We start from the raw sequence: 24,421 nt of genomic DNA, 5'->3' as shown, positions 1-24,421 counted from the left end.
TATTTTCAGGTGGGAACTCTTCTTAAATATTGTATCTGATCATTTTCCCTCTCCATTTTCCATACTCTCCTTCTGGAACTCCTATTATTCAGGTGTTAGAACTCCCAGTTTGAGCCTCTGATCTTTAGAGCTCTCTATCTGCCATCTTTGTCTTCTCATTTGACTTTCTTGAAGATGTCCCTTGGCTTTATCTTTCAAATCTCCTACTAAGTTTTTCGTTTCTGCTGTCTTATTTTTCATTTTCAGTAACTCTTTTTTGCTCTCTAAGTGTTCCTTTTCTATAGCGTTTTGTTCCTGTTTTGTAGATGCAGTATCTTCTTATTTATCTCTGAAGATATGATGTTTTTTCTGATGAAACTTGGTTGTCCATCCATATTTAACAGTGAGCCACTAAAAGGCTGATTAAAACTCTGAGCATGTATGGGGTTGCTGACTGATGGACATTCTCATAGCAAGATTTAGTTGAGCTGTTTCACTGGGAGACCTGACTGCAGAATCTTTAGATATTTTCTCTTGTGCTGGTTGCTTCCTCAAAAGAGAAATGTCCAGTCCGTTGCCCAGAGGGTGTGAGTCTGTCTGCCAGTATTCCGAGATCTTTGTGGGAAATGGGTTGAGGGGGTCTCCTAATACGTAGACATCATCTCCATCCCCCAGTTTTCAGCACAGACTCCCACCCTTGGCTGGGCTTGGGGTCCCCCAGCCCAGAGTTCCTGGTTCATCCCTTCCAGAGGATGAAGGCTCCATCAGAAGACTGGGGTGGAGGAAGGGGCGGGGATGTCTAATTGCCTTTTAAACTGATTTTCAACCGACTTTCCTGTTTCGAGCCCACCTTCACCTCCACCTCCAGGGGCTGCAGCAACTCCAGAGCCCTGGGTGGTTCTGAGCCTCCGAACCTCTCTGCTGGCTTCTGTTTCTTCTTTCCCAGGTTTGCGGATCCATGTCCTCATTCACCCACTTCCAGGTCCCCTGGTGCCACTGACTCTTTCCCCCGTCTCTGCCTTTTAAAAAACAAATTCCTTTTTCTAGGGCATTCAGAAGGAGCAGAGGGGGTGCAAGCTGCCGTCTTTACCTGGGAGCCCCGTGTGCTCAGTCCCTGGCCAGCTCTTTCTTGCCCCCAGCCTGACTTCTTCCAGGCCCCTGGGTGCCCGACTTTCAGAACCAAACTCAGATGCGGGAGAAACAGGGTCAGTACAGAGGGTCGCTCACAGGAGGTGTAAGATCCTCTCGGCACTTAGGAAAACTCCTTGGAGAGCACTTGCCCAAGATGTTTTATTTTTAATTTTTCCCTCTTAAAAAAAAGGAGTGTATAATCATTAAAGAAAGATTCAGAAAAAGTAGAAAGAAGACTTTTTTTTTTTAATTGCCTCTGTTTCTACCTCCCGGGGAAAGTTGTTTTCGTGTTGGTACATTTCCTGCTGGTATCCTTTGCTGCCAGAGTCTGAACGTCACTGTGAAGTGGAAGATGGGTGGCGGTCTCCTCACAGCACCACCACGGGGGCTGCCCTCCTCTCCTTCACTTAATGTCTCACTACCCACCCCCCACCGCCACCCCGTGCTCCCAGCGAGGGGAGAATCTTGTCACCACCCAACAACTAATCGCTGAGCTCCACGCTCCCTACCGGAGGGGAGGGGAGGGCCTGAAGGCCGACACAGCGATGCTCAGCGACGCTCCTGGCGGGGCTGGGGTGGAGGTTGTCAAGACGGGAGAACCGGGGGAGCAAAGGCAGGACCACGGGGGCCGCGTTCAGAGATGGGGAAGGAGGCCTGGGAGGGGGGAGCGGAGGCCCTGGCTACGGAGCAGCAGGAGGGGGCGCTGGGGGCACGTGCTGGGCCCTAGTGTAGTAGTTCTGGTACCTGGCAAAGGAGCTCATCCCTGCTTTAGCGGGTATGGGGAGCCAGCCACTGAAGGCTTCGGAGCGGGGACAGGACAAAATCAGGGCCATTCTTCGGGAGCGGCAGTCAGGTAGGGGGCGCCCCCTCTCTGGCTCCAGGCCCCTGACAACCCCTCCCCTTCCCCGTTCCACGGCCGTAGGTGTGGATGACGGGGCTGACATCCCCAGGGAGCTGGTGGTCGGCATCTACGAAAGGATTCAGCAGAAGGAGCTCAAGTCGAACGAGGACCACGTCACGTATGTCACCAAGGTGGAGAAGTCCATCGTGGGCATGAAGACAGTAAGTGCCCACCACAGAGCAGCGCTCACTGCGGGGGATCATTTCCCCTCCCGGGGCTGCAGAGGCCCTGTCTCCATCTCCTTACCTTTCCTTCTTCCTGGCATCTCCTCCTCATCTTTCAGAAATGTGTTCCCCTTCTTCGCTCACTTGTAGTTACTGTTCGAGTGCCTCCGTATGCTGTGCAGGGCACCCTCTTCCTTCCACCTGCCCGATTTCCTCATTGCTCCCTGCGACCAGCTCCTGCGGCAGGAGAGATTGAAGTGAAATATTGAGAAAGACTGCCCGGTGCTCTAGGGTCGAAGCATCTGGATGGCCAGATAGGGAGGTGTGGGGTGGTATGGGTCCTGGGCATCCTGGATGGTCCTACTGAATAGAAGGCAGGAAATGGGCTAAAGCAGGCCCTAGACGTGGGTTCTCAAATCCTTGGCGTGGCCCCTGAGTTGTAGCCCGTGTCGCAGTTTGCAGTGTTTTCCAAGTTTGCAATGATTTTTAAGGGGGCATCCTCTGTAGACGTCAGCAGAGGCTCTGTATATCGTAGACATAAAGGTCCTGGCCTCCATCTCCCTAACCATCTCCCTAACCCTAACCTCCCCAAATTCTTGGCTCAGGGAGCAGTTTGGGGACCTCGTCTGAGGCTCTGCGCTGGACCCTTCCGCCCAGTCGTGCGGGGCCGGCCTTTTCTGGCCCGAGCCTGCTGTGCTGAGGTCATGGCCTCTGTCAGGTTTGCGGACGCCCCCTGAGGAGGCTTTCACACACTGGAGCAGATTCGCGGTGTCCCCGGGACCCCTCCCTCTTGCACACTGGTGTTTGGGTGTGCAGCCGAGAGAGGCACAGCCCGGGATGTGGGGCTGCCCTCACGAAGGCCTCGGAGGGAAAGGGGTGCACAATCCGAAGGCTCTTTTCAATTTCCTTTCCGCGCCTTTTATCTGCTCGCTGCGTCCGGCACGGCACCGTGAAGCCCTCTGGCCCAGCCCTGCTCCCGAAGGCGCCTGAGGAAGGGGGGAGAGCCCGGGGGAGGAAAGAGGGAGTGTCAGGGCCAACCTGGGCCTGCATCTGCTCTTCTGGAAAGTGGGCGCCGGGGGCAGGAGGGCTGCGACCTCGGCTGCTTCTCCGGCTGAGCTGAGCGCTGTGCCCCGGCCCAGGTGCTGTCAGAGCCCCATCGCCGCCTGGTCTGCTGCAGCCGGCTCTTCGAGGTGACGGATGTGAACAAGCTGCAGAAGCAGGCAGCACACCAGAGGGAGGTGTTCCTCTTCAACGACCTGCTGGTGGTGAGTGGGGACCCCCGAGGGCTCCGAGGGCACCCCGCCCCCCAGGATGCCATGACGCTGCAGAGCCAGTGGCTGACTTCCCAGCGTGGGGCGTGAGGTAGCCCGGGCAGATACGATCCTTCCTACTTTGCTAGTTACAAAGCCGAGGCACAGAGAGGTTACCTGCTCATGGTTCCCGGGTCCCGCTGCGAATGGACTAGACCCCAGAGCCTCTGCATCCCCCTCATTACGGGGAAGCTGGGGCTGGAGGGTGCAGGGCTGCACGTCCGTCCCACAGCCTGGGAAGTGCAGGAGGCCTGAGGGGGGCCCACACTGTCCCTGGGCCCAGGGGGGATGCTGGCGTGCGTGTGCGCGCGCGTGTGTGTGTGTGTGTGTGTGTGTGTTTGCGCACGTCTGTGGGGTGCTCGGCCTTTGCTCTTTGAACACAGGTATCCATACAACAAATATTTAATGAGGACCAACTATGTCCCAGGCAGTGTTCTAAGTGCTGGGAAGCAGAGTGAACAGGGTCTGGCTTCTGTCTTTTCCTCAAACCCCACACCTTCTCCAGCCACGAGTCATACTGGCACTACCTCTAACATCGACCCAAATCCAACGCTCCCCGCCTGAGGTCCACCTCCGCGGAGTAGCTCCCAGACCTCATCTCCCTCCATGCCCCTCCTCTACCGCCCGCCCCCTGCCCCACCAGCTGCCTCCCCAGGCCGACTCCAGGCTCCCTCCGTCTCAGGCCTTAATCTGGCGGCTCCATCGTCTGCTTGAAAAGCTCCCCAGACCTTGCACGACCCCCTGCCTCTCCTCATTCAGTGCAGACGCTCTCCCCCCACCTCACAGGTGGCCTGTCCACCCACCGTCTAGTCCTGACCCTACTTCATCTTCAAAACACCTACCAGTTTCTGCAGTTACCCTATGTATCCGTTTCTTCACGTTGCTTTTTGGCTTACTATGCGGTGATGGATTGATCCATTGATTGACCCCGAGGGTCCTCCTCTACCAGCACTGGCACCCTGAGGGCTGGGCTCCCCCGTCCTCTCCTGTGTCCCAGAGCCCAGCTCAGAAGGTGCCAAAGAAACATTTGTACACCGAGCAACTGCTACCTCAGCTTGCGTTTCAGGAGACAAGGGAGGTAGAAAATAATTAAGAAGACAAACAAGATAATATCAAACTGGGGGAAGGTGCTATGAAGACAACAAAGCAGGGTGATAGGTTGGAGTAGCTGGTGTTAAGGTGGATTATTTTTTTCTCTTATTTTGTTTTTGTTTGTTGTAAAGGCTGGTCAGGGAAGGAATCTCTAAGGAGGCGGCATTTGAGTTAAGATCTAAGTAATGAGAGTAACCCAACCATGCAAGAAGCTGCAGGGCGAGTTGTGGAAGGAAATAGCAGGTGCAAAGGCCCCGTGGTAGGACTGAGCCTGCCCCGTTCAAGCTAAAGGAAGGGCAGCATGGACTGAACATAAAGCCAGAGTAAGGCAGGGACCAGACCAGGTGGGGCTTACAAACCAGGGCAGGAAGTATGGACTGGCCTCTAAGTGCTGTGGGAATGGCCACTGGAGCATTTTGTGCAGTGAAGACCGTATTTTGATATTGTGTCTGTACGTATGTATGTGTGTGTACATGTGTGTGAATGTATCCTAAGTGTGTAAGTGGGCATGTGTGTGCATGTCTCTTTCTGGGTGTTTACTTGTGTTCACGAGAGCCCTGGGTGCTCACTCATCCAGGTGTGTAAGGCACGTTTATACACACGCACACCTGTCAGTGCACGGCTGTCCCCCTGTCTTGGACAGATTCTCAAACTCTGCCCCAAGAAGAAGAGCTCCTCCACATACACCTTCTGCAAGTCCGTGGGCCTCCTGGGCATGCAGTTCCACCTCTTTGAGAACGAGTGTAAGTCTCGGTCACCCGTGGATGTGGCAGAGGGGGGAGGGGGCGGGGGAGGGGGCAGGGGAGGGGGAGGGGCAGGTGCCCTGGAGGCCCCCTCCTCACCTGCGGCTGCTCACGGCCTGTGGGGCCTGGGGTCTGGTTTCCAGATTACTCTCATGGCATCACACTGGTGACCCCGCTCTCGGGCTCCGAGAAGAAGCAGGTGCTGCACTTCTGCGCCCTGGGCTTGGACGAGATGCGGAAGTTTGTGGAGGACCTGAAGGAGTCCATCGCGGAGGTGACGGAGCTGGAGCAGATCCGGATAGAGTGTAAGGACGCGGTGACCCCAGACCCTCCGGGCGGCCGGGCTCCGGTCAGGAGCAGGGTCACTTGCAGACAGACACTCCGTGCACCCCTGCGGAGGGAGTGTGGGCGAGCAAGGCCCCTCCTGCACTCCCGAGCCCTCCCTGCCCCAGCCCCACGGCACCATCGTGGCTGATGGATGCCTCACAGTTAAGGCGAGGTACCTGAGGGTGTACACATGCGTGTGCACAGGTAGCCAGGCCGTGGGGCGGCGTGTGGGCCCCTCGGAACAGAGAACTCTGCTGGGCTTGACCAGGACCAGCAAGCGAGCCGGCCCTAAAGGCGGGCTTGCAAACCGAGGCGGTCCGGGCCTGGAGCACTTCTTCCCACCGAAGCTCCCTGGCAGTGTCCTCCCCTGACCCAGTCCAGATTCACCCATCACACCTGGTTGTCTCATGGTTTTCATCTCTTCTCACCTGGAATAGCCCCCCACTTAATTTTTTCATAACGTCATCTCCTTGAAGAGTCCAGTCTGGCTTTCTGACTGTCCCTTGACTTGGAGTTGTCTTTCTGTCCTCCAAGGAGTGCCTTGGTTCCCGATTGCTCCCGTTCAGGTATTGTAGGCAATCTCTGCGCCTCTTCATCTGTCCGGGTGGTTTACCGGTCACCTCTTGGTTCAAGAAAAGAGCAGTGACGCTCTGTGGTCTCCGCCCACCTGCAAGCCTTCCTGGTGAAGCATTGCAGCGGCTTCAAAGAGCCTTTAAAGGAAGATTAAGTAAGAATGGATTCAGAAACTAAAACAGAAAAGAAAAACAGACTCCAGGTCTGCCTTACATGGCCACTTAGTTGAAAAGTATTTCTAAATTGGTATAAATCCCTTGGGCAGGAGGAAAGGCAGTGGGAGTTTCTAAGCAGGGACCGATGCGCCAGGGCGGTGCTATTTCATCAGCATCTCTGGAGCACCTACTGTGTGCCAGGTGGTTTGTTTAGGTGTTCACGGGGAGGCCGCAAGGCAGGTGTTGGCCCCCACTTCACGGATGGAACTCAGAGCTGTTAAGGGATGCGTCTAAGGTGCAGATTAGAAGTGGAGGATCTGGCAGCTGCAGTGAAGTCTGATTCTAAGGTTCACGTACTTTCCACCCTGAAAATGAGGGGACAGCTTCTGTTTATAATTTCCTAAGGAAACAACGAAATCAGGTTAAAACAAAAACTCACCAGGGACTTCCCTGGTGGCACAGTGGTTAAGAATCCGCCTGCCAATGCAGGAGACATGGGTTTGAACCCTGGTCTGGGAAGATCCCACATGCCGCGGAGCAACTAAGCCCTTGCGCCACAACGACTGAGCCTGTGCTCTAGAGCCCGTGAACCACAACTACTGAGCCCACGCGCCACAACTACTGAGCCTGCGCTCTAGAGCCCGCGAGCCACAACTACTGAGCCCACGCACCACAACTACTGAGTCTGCCCTCTAGAGCCTGCGAGCCACAACTACTGAGCCCGTGAGCCACAACTACTGAAGCCCGCATGCCTAGAGCCGGTGCTCCGCAACAAGAGGAGCCACCGCAATGAGAAACCCGTGCACCACAACGAAGAGTAGCCCCCACTCGCTGCAACTAGAGGAAGCCTGCACACAGCAACGAAGACCCAACGCAGCCAAAAATAAGTAAATTAAATAAATAAATTTATAAAAACCCAAAAAACCTCACCAGACCAGACTGTGAAACTAACTCAGTATCGCCTGGTACAGGGAGGGTGTAAATTCCCTTTCTCCTCTCCGTTGGCGACGTGAGTTCAGGGGTGTAACAGACAGACTCTTTTCAATGCCACCTTGGCTGTTGATCTAGAACATTCTCAGAGACACACCCTCTTGTCAGTATGTCCTAGGTGGGTCCGCACAGCCGCGGAGCACAGCGCCCACAGGTGGGCACCAGCATGGCTGGTAGAAGTCCCTTTCCCCATTAGCCTGGGAGCAGCACGTCCTGCCCCTCCCAGTACTAAGGAGGAGATATCGCCAAGATCCGTGTGCTGAGGGCAGGAGAGCAGGGACCAGGCTCATGTCTGCTCCTGTTCTTCAGATGGAGAAAAAGGGAAGAAAGCTGAGGAAAGAGGAAGGGCTGCTCAGAGAGGCAGGGAAAAAGGAAGTAGAAAACAGGAGAAAGTAGCCACAGCTCCCGTTTCTCGAGCACTTACTACATGCCCGCAATGGGCTGAAAGCCGAGCCTATTGTATGAATTGTTGCTACATCTTTCCAGGAGGTGAGAAGTATTATCTTCATGTTGCAAATAAGGAAACTGAGTCTAACAGAACTTAAGGAGGTTGTCCAAATTCACGCAGTCAGTGACAGAACAAGACTGGCACCCAGGTTCCTCGGATGCCTTGCTTGTAATTACAACGCTAACTTCTCCAAAGCCAAGACGGCCCCTCTGGGGAGAGAGAGCCACTCTCACTTCAGTAAAAATATTGAGTATTGCTTGATGGTGTGACTCAGGCAATCGGCACAAATGGTTCTGGTTTGGGGTTTGCAGGCCGGTGCCCCCAGATTATAGATGACTAGACAGGCAGAAAATGGGACCCAAGAGAGTAGCTTTAATACAAGGAACTTGAGTGATGTCTCCTGGAAAAGAGGAAGGGAGGAGAGATTTAATAACAGCTGTCAAATCTCCAAGGAGGGTAACTGGCCGTTCTCCAGCACCACTGAGAACAGACAGGAAGGAACAGGTTTACAGTCTAGAGAGAGGAATTAAAGCCGAGTAGCCCGACAGACCTCTGCCGGGGCCTCGGGCAGCTGGGACCTCTCGGGCAGCTGGGACCTCCTCGTCGGGGGAGCTCAGCCAGCTGGCTGGACGGCACCGGCGGTGCTGAGGCTGCTACACCAAGTGAGCCTTTGATGTCGTCACAGGAGCTGGTATTTACTGAGCCCTTGCAACATTCAGACCTTGTTCTAAGTGCCTTAATGTCTTTCCTCCTGTGATCCTCTTTTTCTTTTTTTTTAAAATAAATTTATTTATCTTTTTGTCTGCGTTGGGTCTTCGTTGCTACGCACGGGCTTTCTCTAGTTGCCGCGAGTGGGGGCTACTCTTCGTTGCGGTGCCCGGGCTTCTCATTGCGGAGCACAGGCTCTCAGCACGTAGGCTTCAGTAGTTGCAGCATACAGGCTCAGTAGTTGTGGCACACGGGCTTAGTTGCTCCGCAGCATGTGGGATCTTCCCAGACCAGGGCTCGAACCCGTGTCCCCTGCATTGACAGGCGGATTCTTCGCTGCGCCGCCAGGGAAGTCCCCTCCTGCGATGCTCTTGAGACACTCTGAAGTGGACACTGCAGTCCCCTTAAGGGAGGCACAGAGAGGATAAGTAACCTGCCTGAAGCCACACAGCCAGGCAGCATCAGAGCCAGGATGCAGACCCAGGCTGTTGCCTCCCTCTTATCAACCTCTTCCACCTGCTCTCTGGCTGCCAGAACGGGCTGCCAGCCCCGGCATTGAAGCTGACATGAAGCGGGTGCCGTGTGTTTGGGAGCCCCTCTTCCTCCTCCTCCTCCTCCTGCTCTCCTCTCATTTCTCCTCTCCGCTCTGTGTGCTAGAGGTCAGGGTTTCTCTCGATTCACGAGACTCTCCATTCCCCAGGGGAGCTGGAGAAGCAGCAAGGAGCGAAGACTCTCTCCTTCAAGGCCGGGGGAGCCCAGGTGGACCCACAGTCGAAGCAGGGATCGCCCACAGGTGAGTTCCAGACCTGCGGCCCTGGCCCACGTGGAGGCCACTCAGCGCCCCTGGCCTTGGGGTCCTGGGGATTCGGGTGAGGGAAAGGCTCGTTTCCATGGCCTCACCTGCTGGGGCTTTAGCAGTGAGACTGAGGGGGAAGGTGAGAGAGAAACGTGCCCACTTACAAAGGTCACTGTTCCCCCTGGAGGCATCAGGCTCAGGGCTCCGACATCCTGCCCCAGTGCCCGCTTGTTCCCTCCGCACACCGGGGGTTAGGGGTGTGGGAAAGGGAAGCCGCGTGAGAAGAAAATGCCGTGTCTGTGGCTGGGAGCAGGTGAGAAGGCAGGTGGCCAGAAGGGTCTGGAAATCTTGATCTGCCCCATCAAGACCTTTCCCTAATGAGCCAGCATCACTCTCTAATCCCAGGCCCGAGTCAGCACCCCGAAACCCAGATGAACCCTCAAACCCAATTTCTCAAATGATTTCTTCAAGTTGAATTTTCACTCCAGACAAGTCAAGCCAGCTTCAGATTTTGTATCACCTTTGGCCACGTTCTCTAGACCCGCTCCCTGCCTCCCACTGCCCCCTCCTACCTTTCCCCCTCCCCTTCCCCCCTCCCCCCAACCTGCAGGGAGACAGGAAGAGTTGCCTCCACCCCTCACACCCCCATCCCTGCTCCATCTGCCCCAAACAGAAAAGAATTAGGAGAGGTGGCGTGAGAATTAAATCCCATCCCAGCAAACCCCAGCGAACCATCCACAACTGTTCACTAATTAATTCAGTCATGTATTCCTACATTTAATGAACACTTGCTGAGTGCCTGCCGTGTGCCTTGTGCTAAGCCCTGGAAAGCCAGGGTCCCAGCAAGACGTCAGCTTGAGCTGAGACACTCCAGTGGGCTCCATGCTGGCTCCAAACCCCCGGTTACGGCCGTGGCGCCGAGACGCTGTACCAGCATCACAGGACTGGTCACACCAGCTGGGAGAGGAGATTTGTTTTCCAAGCAAGACTCGGGGCTCTTTTAGCTCATGGAGACCCTCACTGTGGTGTCTCCTCTGTGTATGCGTCTGACCTGCCACCACGCGTTCATAATTCTCCACCTGCCCTGGTTTTCAGCTGGCCCTTCATTTCTTTCTTTCTTTCTTTTTTTTATAAATTTATATTATTTATTTATTTTTGGCTGCATTGGGTCTTCATTGCTGCGTGCGGGCTTTCTCTAGTTGCGGCAAGCGGGGGCTACTCTTCGTTGCAGTGCGCAGGCTTCTCATTGTGGTGGCTTCTCTTGTTGCTGAGCACGGGCTCTAGGTGCGCAGGCTTCAGTAGTTGTGGCACACGGGCTTAGTTGCTCCGTGGCTTGTGGGATCTTCCTGGACCAGGGCTCGAACCCGTGTCCCCTGCATTGGCAGACGGATTCTTAACCACTGCGCCAGCAGGGAAGTCTGTGTAATAGAGTCAAACCTCAGCCGTGATTGATTCCCGGACACCCCGCCCCACTCCACTCTCTGCAGCCCAGCCTGCCTCTTTGGGAAGCTGCAGCCCCTGGCCAGGCCCTGATGTGTATCTCCGGGGCCTTGTCCATCCGTTCCCTCCCCAGCTTCCTCTTGTGCTACGGAAGGCAGAGGGATGTGCACAGCAAGGGAACTAGCACCCTCCCCGGGGGTGTGAGAAATCAGAGGGGCCCCAGCCGAGGGCTCTGGGGTGTCTGCTGGGGGTAGGGGTGGGAGTCGGGTGACTGAGCCAGAAAAAATCATCAAGCTGTCCCTGGGTGTCTGCAGGGTCCCTGGTGCTGTGCCAGGCCCATCAGGAAGCCCTGGTAGCAGTCAGAGCCATTCTCAGCTACTTGTGCCAGGCCCTGCCCTGTGGCTCGTTGAATCCTCACCACTCAGCTAAGCAGCAGGAACAGGAAAGGAATGTGGCCCCTCCCTCTCGGAGCCTGCGCCACAGACACAGAGGAGCCCCTTTTGCTCTGGGGACCAAGAACCAAGGCCTCCTCACAACCGACCTGCGCAGTCCGTATGGGGCGCTCTGACTGTGGGTAAAGGAGACTCCACAATACCCAGCAAGGAAAAACGTCAGAGACCTTCTAGTCCACGAGGGCCCAGAGAGGTGTAGCGTCTTGCCCAAGGTCACACAGCTAGTACGTGGCAGAGCTGGGCTCAGATGCCCAGTCCACTGCCCCGGGAGTGGTGGGGGCCCTGGAGTCTCCGGCCGCTGCACTGAATTGCAGGGAGGCTTGGCTGGGGGCTGCGGGGCGGTGGAGACAGGGCTCTGTGCGGGGCCAGGGCTCTGTGCGGGGACGGGGCTCTGTGCGGGGACGGGGCTCTGTGCAGGGACAGGGCCAGGTGGAGAGTGAGCCCTGTGCTCTTTGCATCCAAAGCCAAAAGGGAAGCGGCACCGGCGGAGAAGGCGGCGGAGAGCACGGCGGAGGTGAGTGGAGGCCTGGTTGCCCAGGTGAGTGAGTCTGTGCCCCCTGGCCTCTTCTCACTGTCTCTGTTGTTTCTCTTCTCAGGTTTTAATCAATGCCTCCCCAGCCCGACTCACCATTTTACCAATTTCAAGAGATACAATTAAAAGTTACTGCTAGCATGGGTAATACCACTCTTCCAGCACCTCATCAAGCCACAGTGCCCCCTCCCGTTCCCCAGCCCGCCCTCCCCGCCGAGCCCCCCAGGCCGAGCTCCCAGACTAAGGCGTGCAGATAAAGCCGCCAACACTCCCATCGCATCCCTCCTGCAGTCCCCCGAATCCACCGCCCTGCACGCTGCCGTGGTCCTGATGCTCCTGTATCAGAGACCAAGGTTCCCTCCTCCACATCTTGCCAGCCTCTGTAGCAGGGAGCCTGGCCCCTTCGAGAGTCACCCCTTAGGTCTGTTGCCCGAGTGAGCACGGCGGGGGCAGACCCTGCCCTCCTGGACGCCTCTGGGGAAAGTGGAGGCGGCTGGGAGCGTACGGTTTCCGCCCAGAACAGCTGGTCCATCTGGAAAGCCGGCCACAGGGTGGGATGTGGAGGAGGAAGTGAGGCGAGGTGGGGAGGGGGTTGTCTTAGGGCTTCTCCGGGAGTGGGGGTGGGCGGCTGCTCCATCTGAAGAGGGTCCACATCGGAGGGAGGGGGCTGGAGAAGTAGTAGCAGCAGCTGGTGCCTGCCAGGCCCCCGGTGGCCACCTGGGACGGGGCACGCAGTCGCCCTGCAAGCCTGCTGGGCCCCAGCCCTCCCCACTGGCTCCCCTCGGACCCTGGTGAGCCCCTCACTCCTTTCTGCCAGGCCTCCAGGGACCCTCACTGCTCACACAGACCCTCACTCCAAGCTGGAGGAGCCCCAGCTTTGGGCTCTGAGGGAGGAGCCCTGCCCCCAGCCTGACTCAGCTTGGGGAAGCCCCAGGACACCCCAGGAAACCCCAGCTTCTCCTCTCTCTCCCCACACACACACACACACCTGTGTCTGGAGGAGGCGCCTTCACAAGGAGGAGCTTCCCGCCCCAGCAGCTGACAAGCCCCCACTGCCCCTCCTCCGCCCATCATCCTGCAGCTGCCCGTTCTCCAGCCTTGCAGATAAACGCACGGAGTTACCAGCCCTTCGGTTTGTTCTACCAGCCCCGCCTGCGGCTTAGCGCCCCCCTGCCCAGGGAGGACCGCGATCTGGGGGCCATCATCCCCTGCTCCCCGGCCCCGAGGGCCACGTGGCTATCTGCAAGGCTGCCACCCCGGCTAGTCCCAGGGCTCTGCCAGCCTCTGCTCCCCTGCACAGAGGCGGCGTCCCCGCCGGCCTCGCAGCTGGACCCTGAGCTCCCGCGTCCTCCACCCGCTCTGTCCTTGCCTGGCCACCCCGCTGGCAGGCGCTTCCCCAGCTTGTCTGAGCTGTCAGCCCTGCTGTCATGTTCCATCTTCTCTCTCTCTCTCCCCCTCCCTCTCTCTCTCTCTCCTTTCATCAGCAGGGAGGTGAGAAGGGGGTCAGAATGAGGGAATGTTTTGCTGTCACTTCCTGCTTTTCACTTACTGACCAGAGGGAGGTGCAGACAGTGGAGGGGGAGAGGGGAAGGGGAGGCAAAGAGGAGGTGCAGGGTGAGGCCAGGGCTGCGGCCACAGGGGGGCTTGGAGGGTCTGGACTGAGGCGGCCAGGCGTTTGCCCGGGGAAGGGCAGCTGTAAAGTGTGGGGGCGGAGAGCAGAAGACCTGCCCCGCGGTCTCAGGCCACTTTCTCCCAGGGGATAACTCGGAAGACAAGCAGGTGGGGAAAGGAGCCGCACCCACCCCTCCCCAGCAGCAGTGGACAGAAGCCTTCTGTCCCAGAGAGGACCACAGAGGGCTCCCCGAGAGGGAGGTGGACGCAGCCCTGCTCTCGGCCCACCCCAGGGCTTGGCAGGGCACTGAGGGGCTCCGGGGCTCCTTTGATTGATTGGGAGGCGGGGGAAGCTCAGGCTTAGAACACACTGCTGAGGCTGGAGGTTGAGAATGGAGAGTGGAGCCTGCAGCCTGCGGAGCTTGGCGGTGGGGGCTTGTGAAAACCCAAGGGCAGAGGAACGGGGCTGGAGAGCCCAGCAGCCCACCAGGGCAGTGCCCGGACCCAGGAGGGGGCGTCCCTGAAATTGCACCTTTTGCCAGTAAATAGGGTCAGGATCTGCTGGCTTAGGGCTCTGAGATAGTTTAGGGCAGGGCCCTCCTGGTCTAGACCTGGCCATAGGATCCCCTCCCCTGCAGCCTCGGTTTCCGCCCCCCGTGCACTGAGCAGCGGGCCTGGGTGGTGGTACCCAAGGACATCCTCAGAGAGAAGGCTCTCAGACACTCCCTGAAGGGCCCAGGTGTCGGAAAGGGATCGTGTGTCATATCTACAGGCTGGTGAGCCTGAGGGATGAGGAATGGAAACCCCTCTCCTTCCAGAATCCTCCTATTTCTTCCACCTCCCCTGCTAGCAAGAGGAGGCCAGGCTAGTTCCCAGTGCCCTCCATGGGCCACCCCCTCATGCCCCACCCAAGGCGGAAAGATTAGAGCCCTTTCTGGGTTCCCCCTCCTGCAGCGGGACAGATTTCTCCAGGGCCCAGGTTGGGCCAAAAGGGCAGCTGGGGACCTGGCTCTGGCCTTGGCCGCTCTCGAATGTGTGGGCACGGCCCTGGGGAGTCTGGGAGGATGGGGCAGGTCCAGATCACCCCTCGGGGTCCCTGGCATTCCAGGATTTGGACACCTTCTTTGTGATTCACAGTGATGAGAAGGCCTCCCTTTAAAAAGCTGGTGGGAGGGTTAGGGGCTTGCAAAGCTCCAAGCCACCTGACTCCTCTGTCCCTGTGTCCGCCACACACCCCTGGGAGGCAGGGCGCAGGCAGATACCCCTGCTTTTCCAGCTCGAGGTTGGTGGGAAGGCGGGTGGGCGCCCACCCGGGGCCCAGGGCCACCCAGCAGGACCTGAGTCCATCGGTCCAGCCGCCCATCCCACAGAAGGAGCCAGGCCGCTCAGGCCGGGGTACAGCACAGCGTCTCCGGACTCCACCCAGGCTCAGCGCCTCTGCCTGGCAGCTGGGTGCCCTCTGGGTGGCGGAGAGATGGGGAGCGGGCCGAGGTGAGGGCTGCGAGCCCCTGGTGGGCACAGGGGCCGGGGAAGGGGGGGAAGGGAGGCCCAGGGTGGCCAGTCCTAGCAGCTGGGACTTAGTCTTGTAACATTTCACGCTTCTCTGGCTGTTTATAAACTAGGTGTCAATTCACAACAGGCTTCAAACGTCCCAGCACAACTCCGGGCTGGGGGCCGAGAGGGGAGCACCAGCGCCAGACCTGCAGCCTAGCCCCTTGAGGGCGCAGCCCCCTCTGCTGCCACCACCGCCGCCCACGGCCCCCGGGACCCTGGTGCAGTGCCAGCAGATTGTCAAGGTCATCGTCCTGGACCAGCCCTGCTTGGCCCGCATGGAGCCCCTGCTGAGCCAGGCCCTCTCCTGCTACGCCTCGTCCTCGTCCGACTCCTGCAGCTCCGCGCCCCTGGGCGGCCCGGGCTCCCCCGTCAAGGCGGCCCACCAGCCGCCCCTGCCCCCCGCCCCGCCCCCCTACAACCACCCGCACCAGTTCTGCCCGCCTGGCTCCCTGCTGCACCGGCGCTGCTCCAGCGGCGCCAGGAGCCTGGTGTAGACTCGGCCACGCCCGCTACGCTGCTGTCCGGGGGGGTTGCGTCGGGGCCCCCGCTGCTCCCCACGCCCGGCGCGCTGCCTTCCTGGCCACTCACCACTGTCGTTTCAGAGAGAGAATCCCAGTCCCTGGCACCTGGTTTGCTTGGCCCAAGCTTCCCTTGCTCAGTTGAGCGACCCTCCCCCCAGATCTGCAGACACCCCTCACTCTCCTGGGGCCCAACACAGCCAGGCACGGCCAGGTCTCCTCTCCCCCCACCATTACTCTGGCCACTTGGAACAGGGACTGAGGGCCTATCCGGCTTCCAGGCCAAGTCTGCCAGGCGTTGAGGGCTGGGTGGCCAGCACCCAAGCCTTAGACAGAAGGTGGTCTGGCTCACCGCCCCAGCGCTGGGTGCCATGCTGGGTGGGGGACAGTCAGCCCTGGATCCCTGGAGCGGCCAGGTCAGGGGGAGGCATGAGAAGGGGGCTGCCTCTGCTGCCCCCTGCCCCGCCAAGCCCGGCAGTCTCAGGAGGCGACTCCTCTGCGCCCAGGGATGTTGGCTGTCCTGGCCACAGACTCCCCTCCTCCCAGGGCCTCTCCTGCTTTCTCAGGGGCTGGGGCGCCGCCTGCCCAGGGCTGCCGAGACTTCAGGAGAGCTTTGGGAAAGGGGGGGAGGGGAGGGGGGCACCCGTCTCAGCTCTCTCTTGGTCCGTTCAACAGAACCAGGGAATCAGGAGGTCACATATCTACAAAACGCACCTTTTAAAGAGTTTCTGGTTCTCTAGCCCTAAGTCATACCCAGCCAGTGCAAAGTGCGCCCAGGGCATGAACACATACATAGGAGATCCAGGTCCTCCCAGTATCGGAGCAGAAACGGGGAGGGGCAGGGGTGGGCCCAGGGGCGAATGTAGCCAGCAGAGGCAGGATTCCGGCCCAGGGCCAGGCCCCCTCCTGAATGACTTCCGTGGCCTCCACGAGGGACGTGGACGCAGAAGTGGGCAGGAGCGGCAGGTGCTCCAGAGGCCTGGCGTGTCCCCCGCTGCCGTCCCCAACGAGCCCTTTAAGCCCCGCCCCCCGTACCCCAGAAGGCAGCAGGCCCGCCTGCAGCAGGGGGAAGAGTCCCTACACCTTCAAAATCGCCAAGCAGAGCCAGGAGGGCTCGCTGACCAACCCAGAGCCCAGCAGAATCAGAGCCAACCTCTGTGCAGCCCCACAGGGCTCAGGCAGCCCCGCCTCAAAGACCCTGGGGGGGTACCCTTCCAGGGACTGTCGGTCCCGAGCCAGGCTGGCCCCTCCTCTGGTCCTGAGCCGACAGCTCACTGCTGTCCTTCGTTAAAGTCCCCTCCCTCTCGGAGCCCAGGTCCAAGACATCCCGAGAGGTGGAGGTGAATACTGATCCAGAGTGCATTTGCTCCTCCCCGACCCCTACCCCACAGCCCAGCTGCGGGCCCCCGGGCCGCTAGGAGGCACGGACTCCCCCTGCTCTCAGAGATCCCAGGTGACCTAGTTGCGTGTGTATGTGTGTGATCGCCAGGCATCATTATGCTGTCTCCTAGCGAGTGTATTCTGGCCCTGTCTCCGTCAGCCGGGTGTCCATAACGTGTGACCACTTGCTGTCTCCTCTCCCCGGCCCCGCCCCCGTCCTTGTTGTCCCGGCCCCTCTCCTGTGTCTTTTCTGTCACACGGTCGCTCTGATCAGAGCCTTTCAGGGCAGAGCGGCTGACCGATGGGGCGCACGGTTCACACACCCAGTGCCCGAGGCCTGGGCGGCAGGGGCGTGGGTTCAGAAGCAAGAGGAGTGACGAGTGGCTAGATATGTTTATGGGGTGGGAGCCATGGGGGCACAGTCCCAGCCACTGGGCCCCTGTCACCTGCTCACACGGTGCCCCCCTCCCACGCTGCTGACGCCCAGACTTCCCAGGTTGGGACCAGCAGGCGCCTCAGGGCTGGCACGTACGTGGAGCGTCTCTCTGCGGGCCCGGAAGCTCCGGTATCTCCGTGCCCTCCCCTGGGTAGGGCTCCCCGCCGGCCCCGGTCACTGCGGTGGCTGCCTTGGGCCCCGCTGGCGGCACTGGAGTCCTGGCCGAGGAAGCACACCAGCCCGGGGTCAGCAGCATGTGGGGCGAGTTCTGAGCTGTGAGGGGTTTGAATCCCCGAAGGCCTGGGGCACGGTGCGGCGGGGCCTCCTCGCAGTCGGGGAAGCAAGGGTTCCCGGCCTCGGTAACTTCCCTCCCCTGGCCGGCCAGCAGGCTGAGGCTGGGACCCGTCTCCGTGCCCGTCCCCAGAGCCGAGCCCCCAGACAGCTGTGACAAGCCTCGTGTCCTCCCCGTGGCTGCGGCCACGTCAGGGCCTCCATTCCCCCGGAGGGCCCAGCTGGAAATGCTCGCGGGCCTCCCGCTCACCCCCAGGCCAGGGGGGCGGTGGGGTGCTGACACGGCCTCCTGGGCACACGCGCAAGGACCCCAAGGTGGCCCTGCGATATCGACACTCGAGGCCTTACTTTGGGGACCGGGCCCCCTCCCGGTTTTATCCATTTGGCCCCAACTCCAGAATCAGGAGCGGGAGGTGAAACTAGCTCTCCCACCCACTTTGGGGCCAGCCCACCTCCAGAGCTGGAGCTTGTCCTGGAAGCCTGGCTGCCTATGTGCAAAGGCACCCACGTGATCAGCCCCAGGCCCCTGGCCGCCGCCCCACCTGTCCCCCCCACCCGCCTGCCAGACGACTCTTTGTGCCAATAGGTTTCCCCGATAACCGTCGGTCTGTCTGTCCCCATGTCCTGCTGTACATACATCCTTGCTGCACCCCTCCCCCTGCATACACCCTTCCCCCGTCAGAGAGCAGCCTCTCTAGGGAAAGAAAGGCAGGGCGGCTGCACCCAGCAACTAATCCAAATGGCAAATATTTTGTAACAAAATAGCCCAGAGGTATTTTATCTGTTCAATTCATAGAGTTTTAGAGATTATATTGAAATATGTCACTTGAGCAAACTGTGTCGGTTCTGTTTCTTTCATTCTCCAAGAGGGGGCTCCACCTCAGATCAAATCTTGGCAAGATCGCAAGGGCCCAGGGCAGCAGCTGGGCCTCCTCTGGCCACAGGGGCGTCACCCCTTCCATGCTACCCTGTGACACGGTTAGGGAGCCCCTTCCTAAACAAACGGGGCTAGGTGCCGGGAGCCATCTGATGGGTGGGCGCTGGGTCAGACCTGGGGGTGCAGGGCCAGAGAGTGACCCCCACTAACACACACACACACACACACACACACACACACACACACACACACCCCTTCTAGCCTGGTAAGAGAGAAGGTTTCAGTGGCGACCAGGGCAGCTTTGGGGGGAGGAAGCACCACGACGGCCAACGTGCACCCCAACAGAGTGGGGGTCCAGGCGGCTAGGACTCCATCTGCCCCGCTCGGCTTTCCATGATGGAGGGTGAGGGTATGCTGGGGTGGCAGGGTCCTACTGACCACATTTGGTCATCAGCCTCGGGTGATTTTCACCAGATGTCAGCTCTGAAGCCCGACCTTCCAATCACAGGGTCTGGGATGAGAAGCCCCAGGGTATATACCCTTCCTAAAGTGGAGGGGAACAGGCCCAGGTGAAAGGATTGGGGGCACATTGTTGGGAAAAGTCACGGAGCCACAGAGTGGAGTGGAGCAAACCCTTACGGAGCCCGAGGTGTGCCGGCTCCCCTGCTGGAGCTGGAAGGGATGCCAAGGTCCCGCAGAGGCGTGGGTGCCTGCGATGCCGGAGAGGGGACTGGAATCCGGGCTGGAGAGACGCGCAGGGCGCTCGGCCGGCACCCACGCCACGTGTATGGCGCAGATCAGGCTCCACGGCGGGGGCGTGCCCCAGAGCCACGTCTCCTGGCAGCGGGGAGAGGAGAAGCCTTACAGCAAAGCTGAGGCACCGAGGGAGAGAATCAACTGGGCGTGATGGCTGGTCTGGGGACACCTGCAAAAAGGGTATCCAGCTCTCCTGGTGACCAGACCTCTGAACACCCAGAAATCCAGACAGCACCCCAGGCTGGGCCCCATTATCCCGTTAAAGTGAAAAGGAACATGACCTCACCCTCCTTCCAGGAAACGGGAAATTCCAGGAGAAGCCTGGAGCCGGCTTTGACCTGTCCCATCCTGAGAACTTTCTGACCCAGGAAGCCGAGGCCTGGTCCCTCGAGAGCACCCCTGAGGGGACCCGGCTCAGCCCAAGCCTGGGAGAGGGCCTAGGGCCAAATGGGACTGCTGCTGTCTGTGTGGGGACATGGGGCGTGGACATGGGAAGGGGCACCGTTCTCCAAGTCTTCTGGCCTCGAGGCCATCTAGGAGGAGGGGCCAGCCCTCCGGTAGAAAGGCAGACAGCCTCTGGTGCCCCAGGCCCTCTGGGTCCACCCGCCATACAGATGGAGAGTTATGGTCAGTGCCTCTTTCTTGTAGTGACCCTTTAGACGGGGGAACCTCAGACTCATCAGCCACTGACTTAGAATGCTTCCAACAAGGGGGCCCAGGCTTCACAGGTTTCTGGCTGAGAGCAATGGGCCAGAAGATGCCAGTGCTAGAAGGGGGAAAACCCAACAAGCTTAGGAACATCTGGTGCTTGGCGTGCGCCCAGCACTGGTCCAGGGGCGGGGGATGTGCGGTGATGGGCTGAGCAAAGTGCCTGCTCTCCAGGGGTTCATGTTGGGTGGTGCCGTCCAAAATACACAAATGGACCAATCTTTTCACACAGTGGATGGTGGTGCGATAGAGGTGATGGGAGGGGCTGTTTAGAGCAAACAGTCAAGGAAAGCCTCTGTGAGGTAGCAAATTCAACAAGGTCAAGGTTGGGTCTGGGGGCAGGTGAGCAGCTCAGAGACCACCTCTAGGTGTGGAATGAGGCAGAAACCAGGACAGTCTGCCATATATTTCCTGATATGTAAATGTACTTAGCTGAAAATTCTTACTAAATCTTAAATGCATTTTAAAACCACCTGGACTTCCGTGGTGGTTCAGTGGTTGAGACTCTGCCTTCCAGAGCAGGGGATGTGGGTTCGATCCCTCCCTGGTCTCCCTGGTCGGGGAGCTAAGATCCCACATGCCTCACGGTCAAAAAACCAAAAAACATAAAACAGAAGCAATATTGTAACAAATTCAATAGACTTTAAAAATGGTCCACATCAAAAAAAAAAAAAAAAAAGAGTCTTAAAAAAATAAATAAATAAAACCACCTTAACTGAGGAAATGATAAAATGGGCCTCTCCTAGGAAACCCAGGACAGATGGTCACCATGCTCTCGGGAAAGGAAGGGATGGGGAGCGGACAGCCGGGCGGCTCCAGCAGGCTGCGTGGTGGGAGCAGCGCGAAGGGCCGGCGGCAGTAGGAGGGCCCGGGAGACCAGCCCAGCAGCAAGGAAAGCCGCCCCGGCACCCGGCAGCTGCTGTCCAGAGCGGCTCCTGCCGGGAGGAGCCCAGCCCCGGCCTGGCCGGCCTGCAGCCCGCGCTGTCCACCTGTTCCTGGTCACCTCAGTCCAAGCGGACTCAAGGACCCCCGGACTCCCGGACTCCCGCTGGCCATTCAGAATAATAACAGGATGGACCCCATGGCCTATTAGCACCTGGTCCTGGGGTTGACGACCTGTCTCATCTCTGCATGAACTAGGTGAAGCTTTCATAGGTGAAGCTTTTGATTCTCCTACAGCAGGGCTGGCAGATACACCCCTTTCCCCGCCTTCACAGACGTGGCTGACTGATCACTGCTTTCCGGGAGTCACCACCAATCACCGTACGGGGACACCCAGGATGGAATTAACGCTGAGCCGCCTCGAGGGAAGGCATTTGGATGGGGGTGGTTTAGAGCAGGAGGTGCAGGCTAGGCCGGGGCTGAGACACCGGGGAGAAAGGCCCTTGGAGGAATCACCCAGGGCCGCTCACGCAGGCCCATCATTCTCTGACCACTCGTGGACGCGGCTCTGCAGGGACGTCAGCTCTGTCCCTGGCTCCCCGCCGCCCTGACCCTCGGGCTGCTTCCTTTTAGGGCTCCACATGGCCCTGGCAACCTGGCAGCTGCCTGACAGCGGGTCCCCTCACTTGCTCCACTTACCTCCCTCCAGCTCCATCTCCTTGGACCCCAGAGCGAGCCACTGAGGAGGACATGGCCACCGGGCCAGATGCCGATCGGGGCGCCAGCGGGAGCCCCCTATCCCAGGGCAAAGCCTGGCCTGCAGAGGCCACAGCCAGCACTGCTGGCCTTGGGAGAGACCCTTCCCGAGGCAAGTGGCCTGGAATTGCAGGCTGCGTTCTTATCTGCACCCCTCCCCTTCCCAGGAAGGCAGCCGGGCCCAGGATCAGCCCCAGGCCCCAGCTTGGAGGCAGAATTGGTCCTGCCAGGAAAATTCCATTCTGGAGGAGGCCAGAGAATGAGGGAACTGGGCTCAGGAGATGGGGAGGAGGGATGGGAACTCTCTCCTCACCCCCTCCTCCCCTCCCCCCTGCAGGTCTGGTGGCTTGTTTCCCTAGAGAACCAGGCGCCCTCACCCCACTAGCCAGCCCCTAGCACCTCAGTGCTTCCTGCTCCCATGACCCTAAAACCTCAAGGCAAACTCTGGAAAAATTGTGGGAACTGGCCACAGGGAAGGAGAGCACCAGGGGAGCTGGCTCACATTCCCACATTCCCAAACCCCCTGGACAGACCTGCTGCCCTCCCAGGAACCCCCAGTCCTTCTTCCTCCCAAGACAGCTGGGTAGGAAGCAGCCTCCCTCCCCCACAGGGAGTCACAGAGTCCCCGAATGTCAGAGCTGGAAGCAAACAGGTTATGAGACAGGCTGGGATGTGGGACGTGGGACCCTTCACTGCAGTGCTTGCACCTGGACAAACGTCTGCTCTCTTCAAACAACAGAATACAAAGAAACTATAAGGAACTAAAAATAACTGCATGCCTGCACAGTTGGGGCAAATCATGAACAATAAGATACAAAAAGGCCAAAACCCACCTGCCACGATCCCTGCACACAGCACCACCAGCGGGGTGGGCAGACCCCCTAAGCCACCCCCTTCCGCCCGATCCACCCATCCATCCATACCCTCACCCCATTTAAGGGGCCAGCTCCCCCTACTCCCCCCTACCCCGCCGAGGGAATCTGTTACTTGATTTCAGCTCATGCTGCTGCAGCATGAGCCCCAATAAAGCCTTGCCTGAATTTGTTGTCTGGCCTCTTAACAATTTCTATTGATTAAAGAATCCAAGAACCCAGGTCGGCGGTAACAGTCAGCCTAGCTGCTTCCTTTTACGGATAAGGGGACTGTTTAAGAACCATAATTCAAAAAGACACATGCAGGGCTTCCCTGGTGGTGCAGTGGTTAAGAATCCGCCTCCCAATGCAGGGGACACAGGTTCGAGCCCTGGTCCGGGAAGATCCCACATGCTGCAGAGCAACTAAGCCCATGCGCCACAACTACTGAGCCTGCGCTCTAGAGCCTGCGAGCCACAACTACTGAGCCCATGTGCCACAACTACTGAAGCCTGCGTGCCTAGAGCCCCTGCTCCACAACAAGAGAAGCCACCGCAATGAGAAGCCCATGCACCACAACAAAGAGTAGCCCCCGCTGGCCACAACTAGAGAAAGCCCGCGTGCAGCAATGAAGACCCAACGCAGCCAAAAATAAATAAATTTAAAAAAACCCCACAGTACTAAAAAAAAAAAAACCCAAAAAACCCCCCACACACAAAAAGACACATGCGCCCCAATGCTCATTGCAGCACTACTGACAATAGCCAGGTCATGGAAACAACGTAAATGTCCATCGACAGATGAATGGATAAAGAAGATGTGGTCCATATATACAATGGAGTATTACTCAGCCATAAAAAAGAACGAAATTGGGTCATTTATAGAGATGTGGATGGATCAAGAGACTGTCATACAGAGTGGAGTAAGTCAGAAAGAGAAAAATACGGTATATTAACGCATATATGTGGAATCTAGAAAAATGGTACAGATGAACTGATTTGTAGAGCAGGAATAGAGACGTAGATGTAGAGAACGGACATATGGACACAGCGGGGGAAGGGGAGGGTGGGATGAATTGGGAGATTAGGTTTGACATAAATACACTACCACGTGTAAAACAGTGGGAACCTGCTGCACAGCACCGGGAGCTCAGCTTAGTGCTCTGTGGTGACCTAGATGGGTGGGATTGGGGGGGAGGTGGGAGGGAGGTCCAAGAGGGAGGGGATACATGTATACGTATATAGTTGATTCACTTCATTGTACAGCAGAAACTAACACACCATTGTAAAGCAATTGTACTCCAATAAAAAAATTCTAAAAAAAAGTTACAAAAAAGACAACAGGATAATCGCAAAGTAAGCAAAAGGAAGGAAATAATAAAGCCAAGAACAGAAATAATGAAACAGAAAATACATATAAGATAAAAAGGCTTAACAAAGCCAAAATTTAGTTCTAGGGCATGACTAATAAAATTGACAAACCTCTGGTAAGACGATCATGAGAGAGTCGGCCCAGAGAAAAGACCTGAGGGTGAAGAAGTGGGACTGTTGTCCCGCAGAGATTTTCTTGTGAACAGAGACAATACTACAAATAAACTACAAACCTATGACAGTAAGTTTGAAAACCTTCACAGAACGAACATTATTCTAGAAAATATCTTACCAAAACTCGTTCAGGAACAAGTAGAACATGTGAGATGGATAACCCTTAAAGAAATTTGAATATGTAGTTTAAAATCTATTTACCATCCTCCCTAAAAAGCAGCACCAGGCCAGATGACTTTTTTTAATAAATTTATTTATTTATTTACTTTTGGCTGCATTGGGTCTTCGTTGCTGTCCGCGGGCTTTCTCTAGTTGTGGCGAGTGGGGGGCTTCTCTTCGTTGCAGCGTGCGGGCTTCTCATTGCGGTGGCTTCTCTTTTTGCGGAGCACTGGCTCTACGCGTGCGGGCTTCAGTAGTTGTGGCACATGGGCTCAGTAGTTGTGGCTCGTGGGCTCTAGAGCGCTGGCTCAGTAGTCGTGGCGCACGGGCTTAGTTGCTCCGCGGCATGTGGGATCT

The 24,421-nt window shown here is 57.9% G+C and overlaps 1 protein-coding gene across 2 annotated transcripts in view; it reads left to right on the top strand.

Annotated features, from left to right (window-relative positions):
• The window catches only part of IQSEC3 (IQ motif and Sec7 domain ArfGEF 3), a 98,059-nt gene extending 82,659 nt beyond the window's left edge, over positions 1-15,400 (top strand). The window contains exons 8-14 of one of the 2 annotated variants that reach the window (XM_068560762.1): positions 2,033-2,172; positions 3,315-3,440; positions 5,221-5,320; positions 5,464-5,625; positions 9,222-9,314; positions 11,674-11,723; positions 14,975-15,400. In XM_068560762.1, coding sequence (XP_068416863.1) covers positions 2,033-2,172; positions 3,315-3,440; positions 5,221-5,320; positions 5,464-5,625; positions 9,222-9,314; positions 11,674-11,723; positions 14,975-15,400 — 1,097 coding nt within the window. Of the gene's footprint in view, positions 1-2,032; positions 2,173-3,314; positions 3,441-5,220; positions 5,321-5,463; positions 5,626-9,221; positions 9,315-11,673; positions 11,724-11,805; positions 11,881-14,974 lie in introns of those variants that run through there. The other variant, XM_068560763.1, reaches the window with a different exon arrangement.
• Positions 15,401-24,421: the final 9,021 nt, after the last annotated feature.

The sequence above is a fragment of the Eschrichtius robustus genome, chromosome 13, assembly GCF_028021215.1.
Source record: "Eschrichtius robustus isolate mEscRob2 chromosome 13, mEscRob2.pri, whole genome shotgun sequence".
Taxonomy (NCBI): Eukaryota; Metazoa; Chordata; class Mammalia; order Artiodactyla; family Eschrichtiidae; genus Eschrichtius; species Eschrichtius robustus.
The sequence above is the reverse complement of the archived record's forward strand: the minus strand, read 5'-3'. Positions and strand labels throughout refer to the sequence as shown.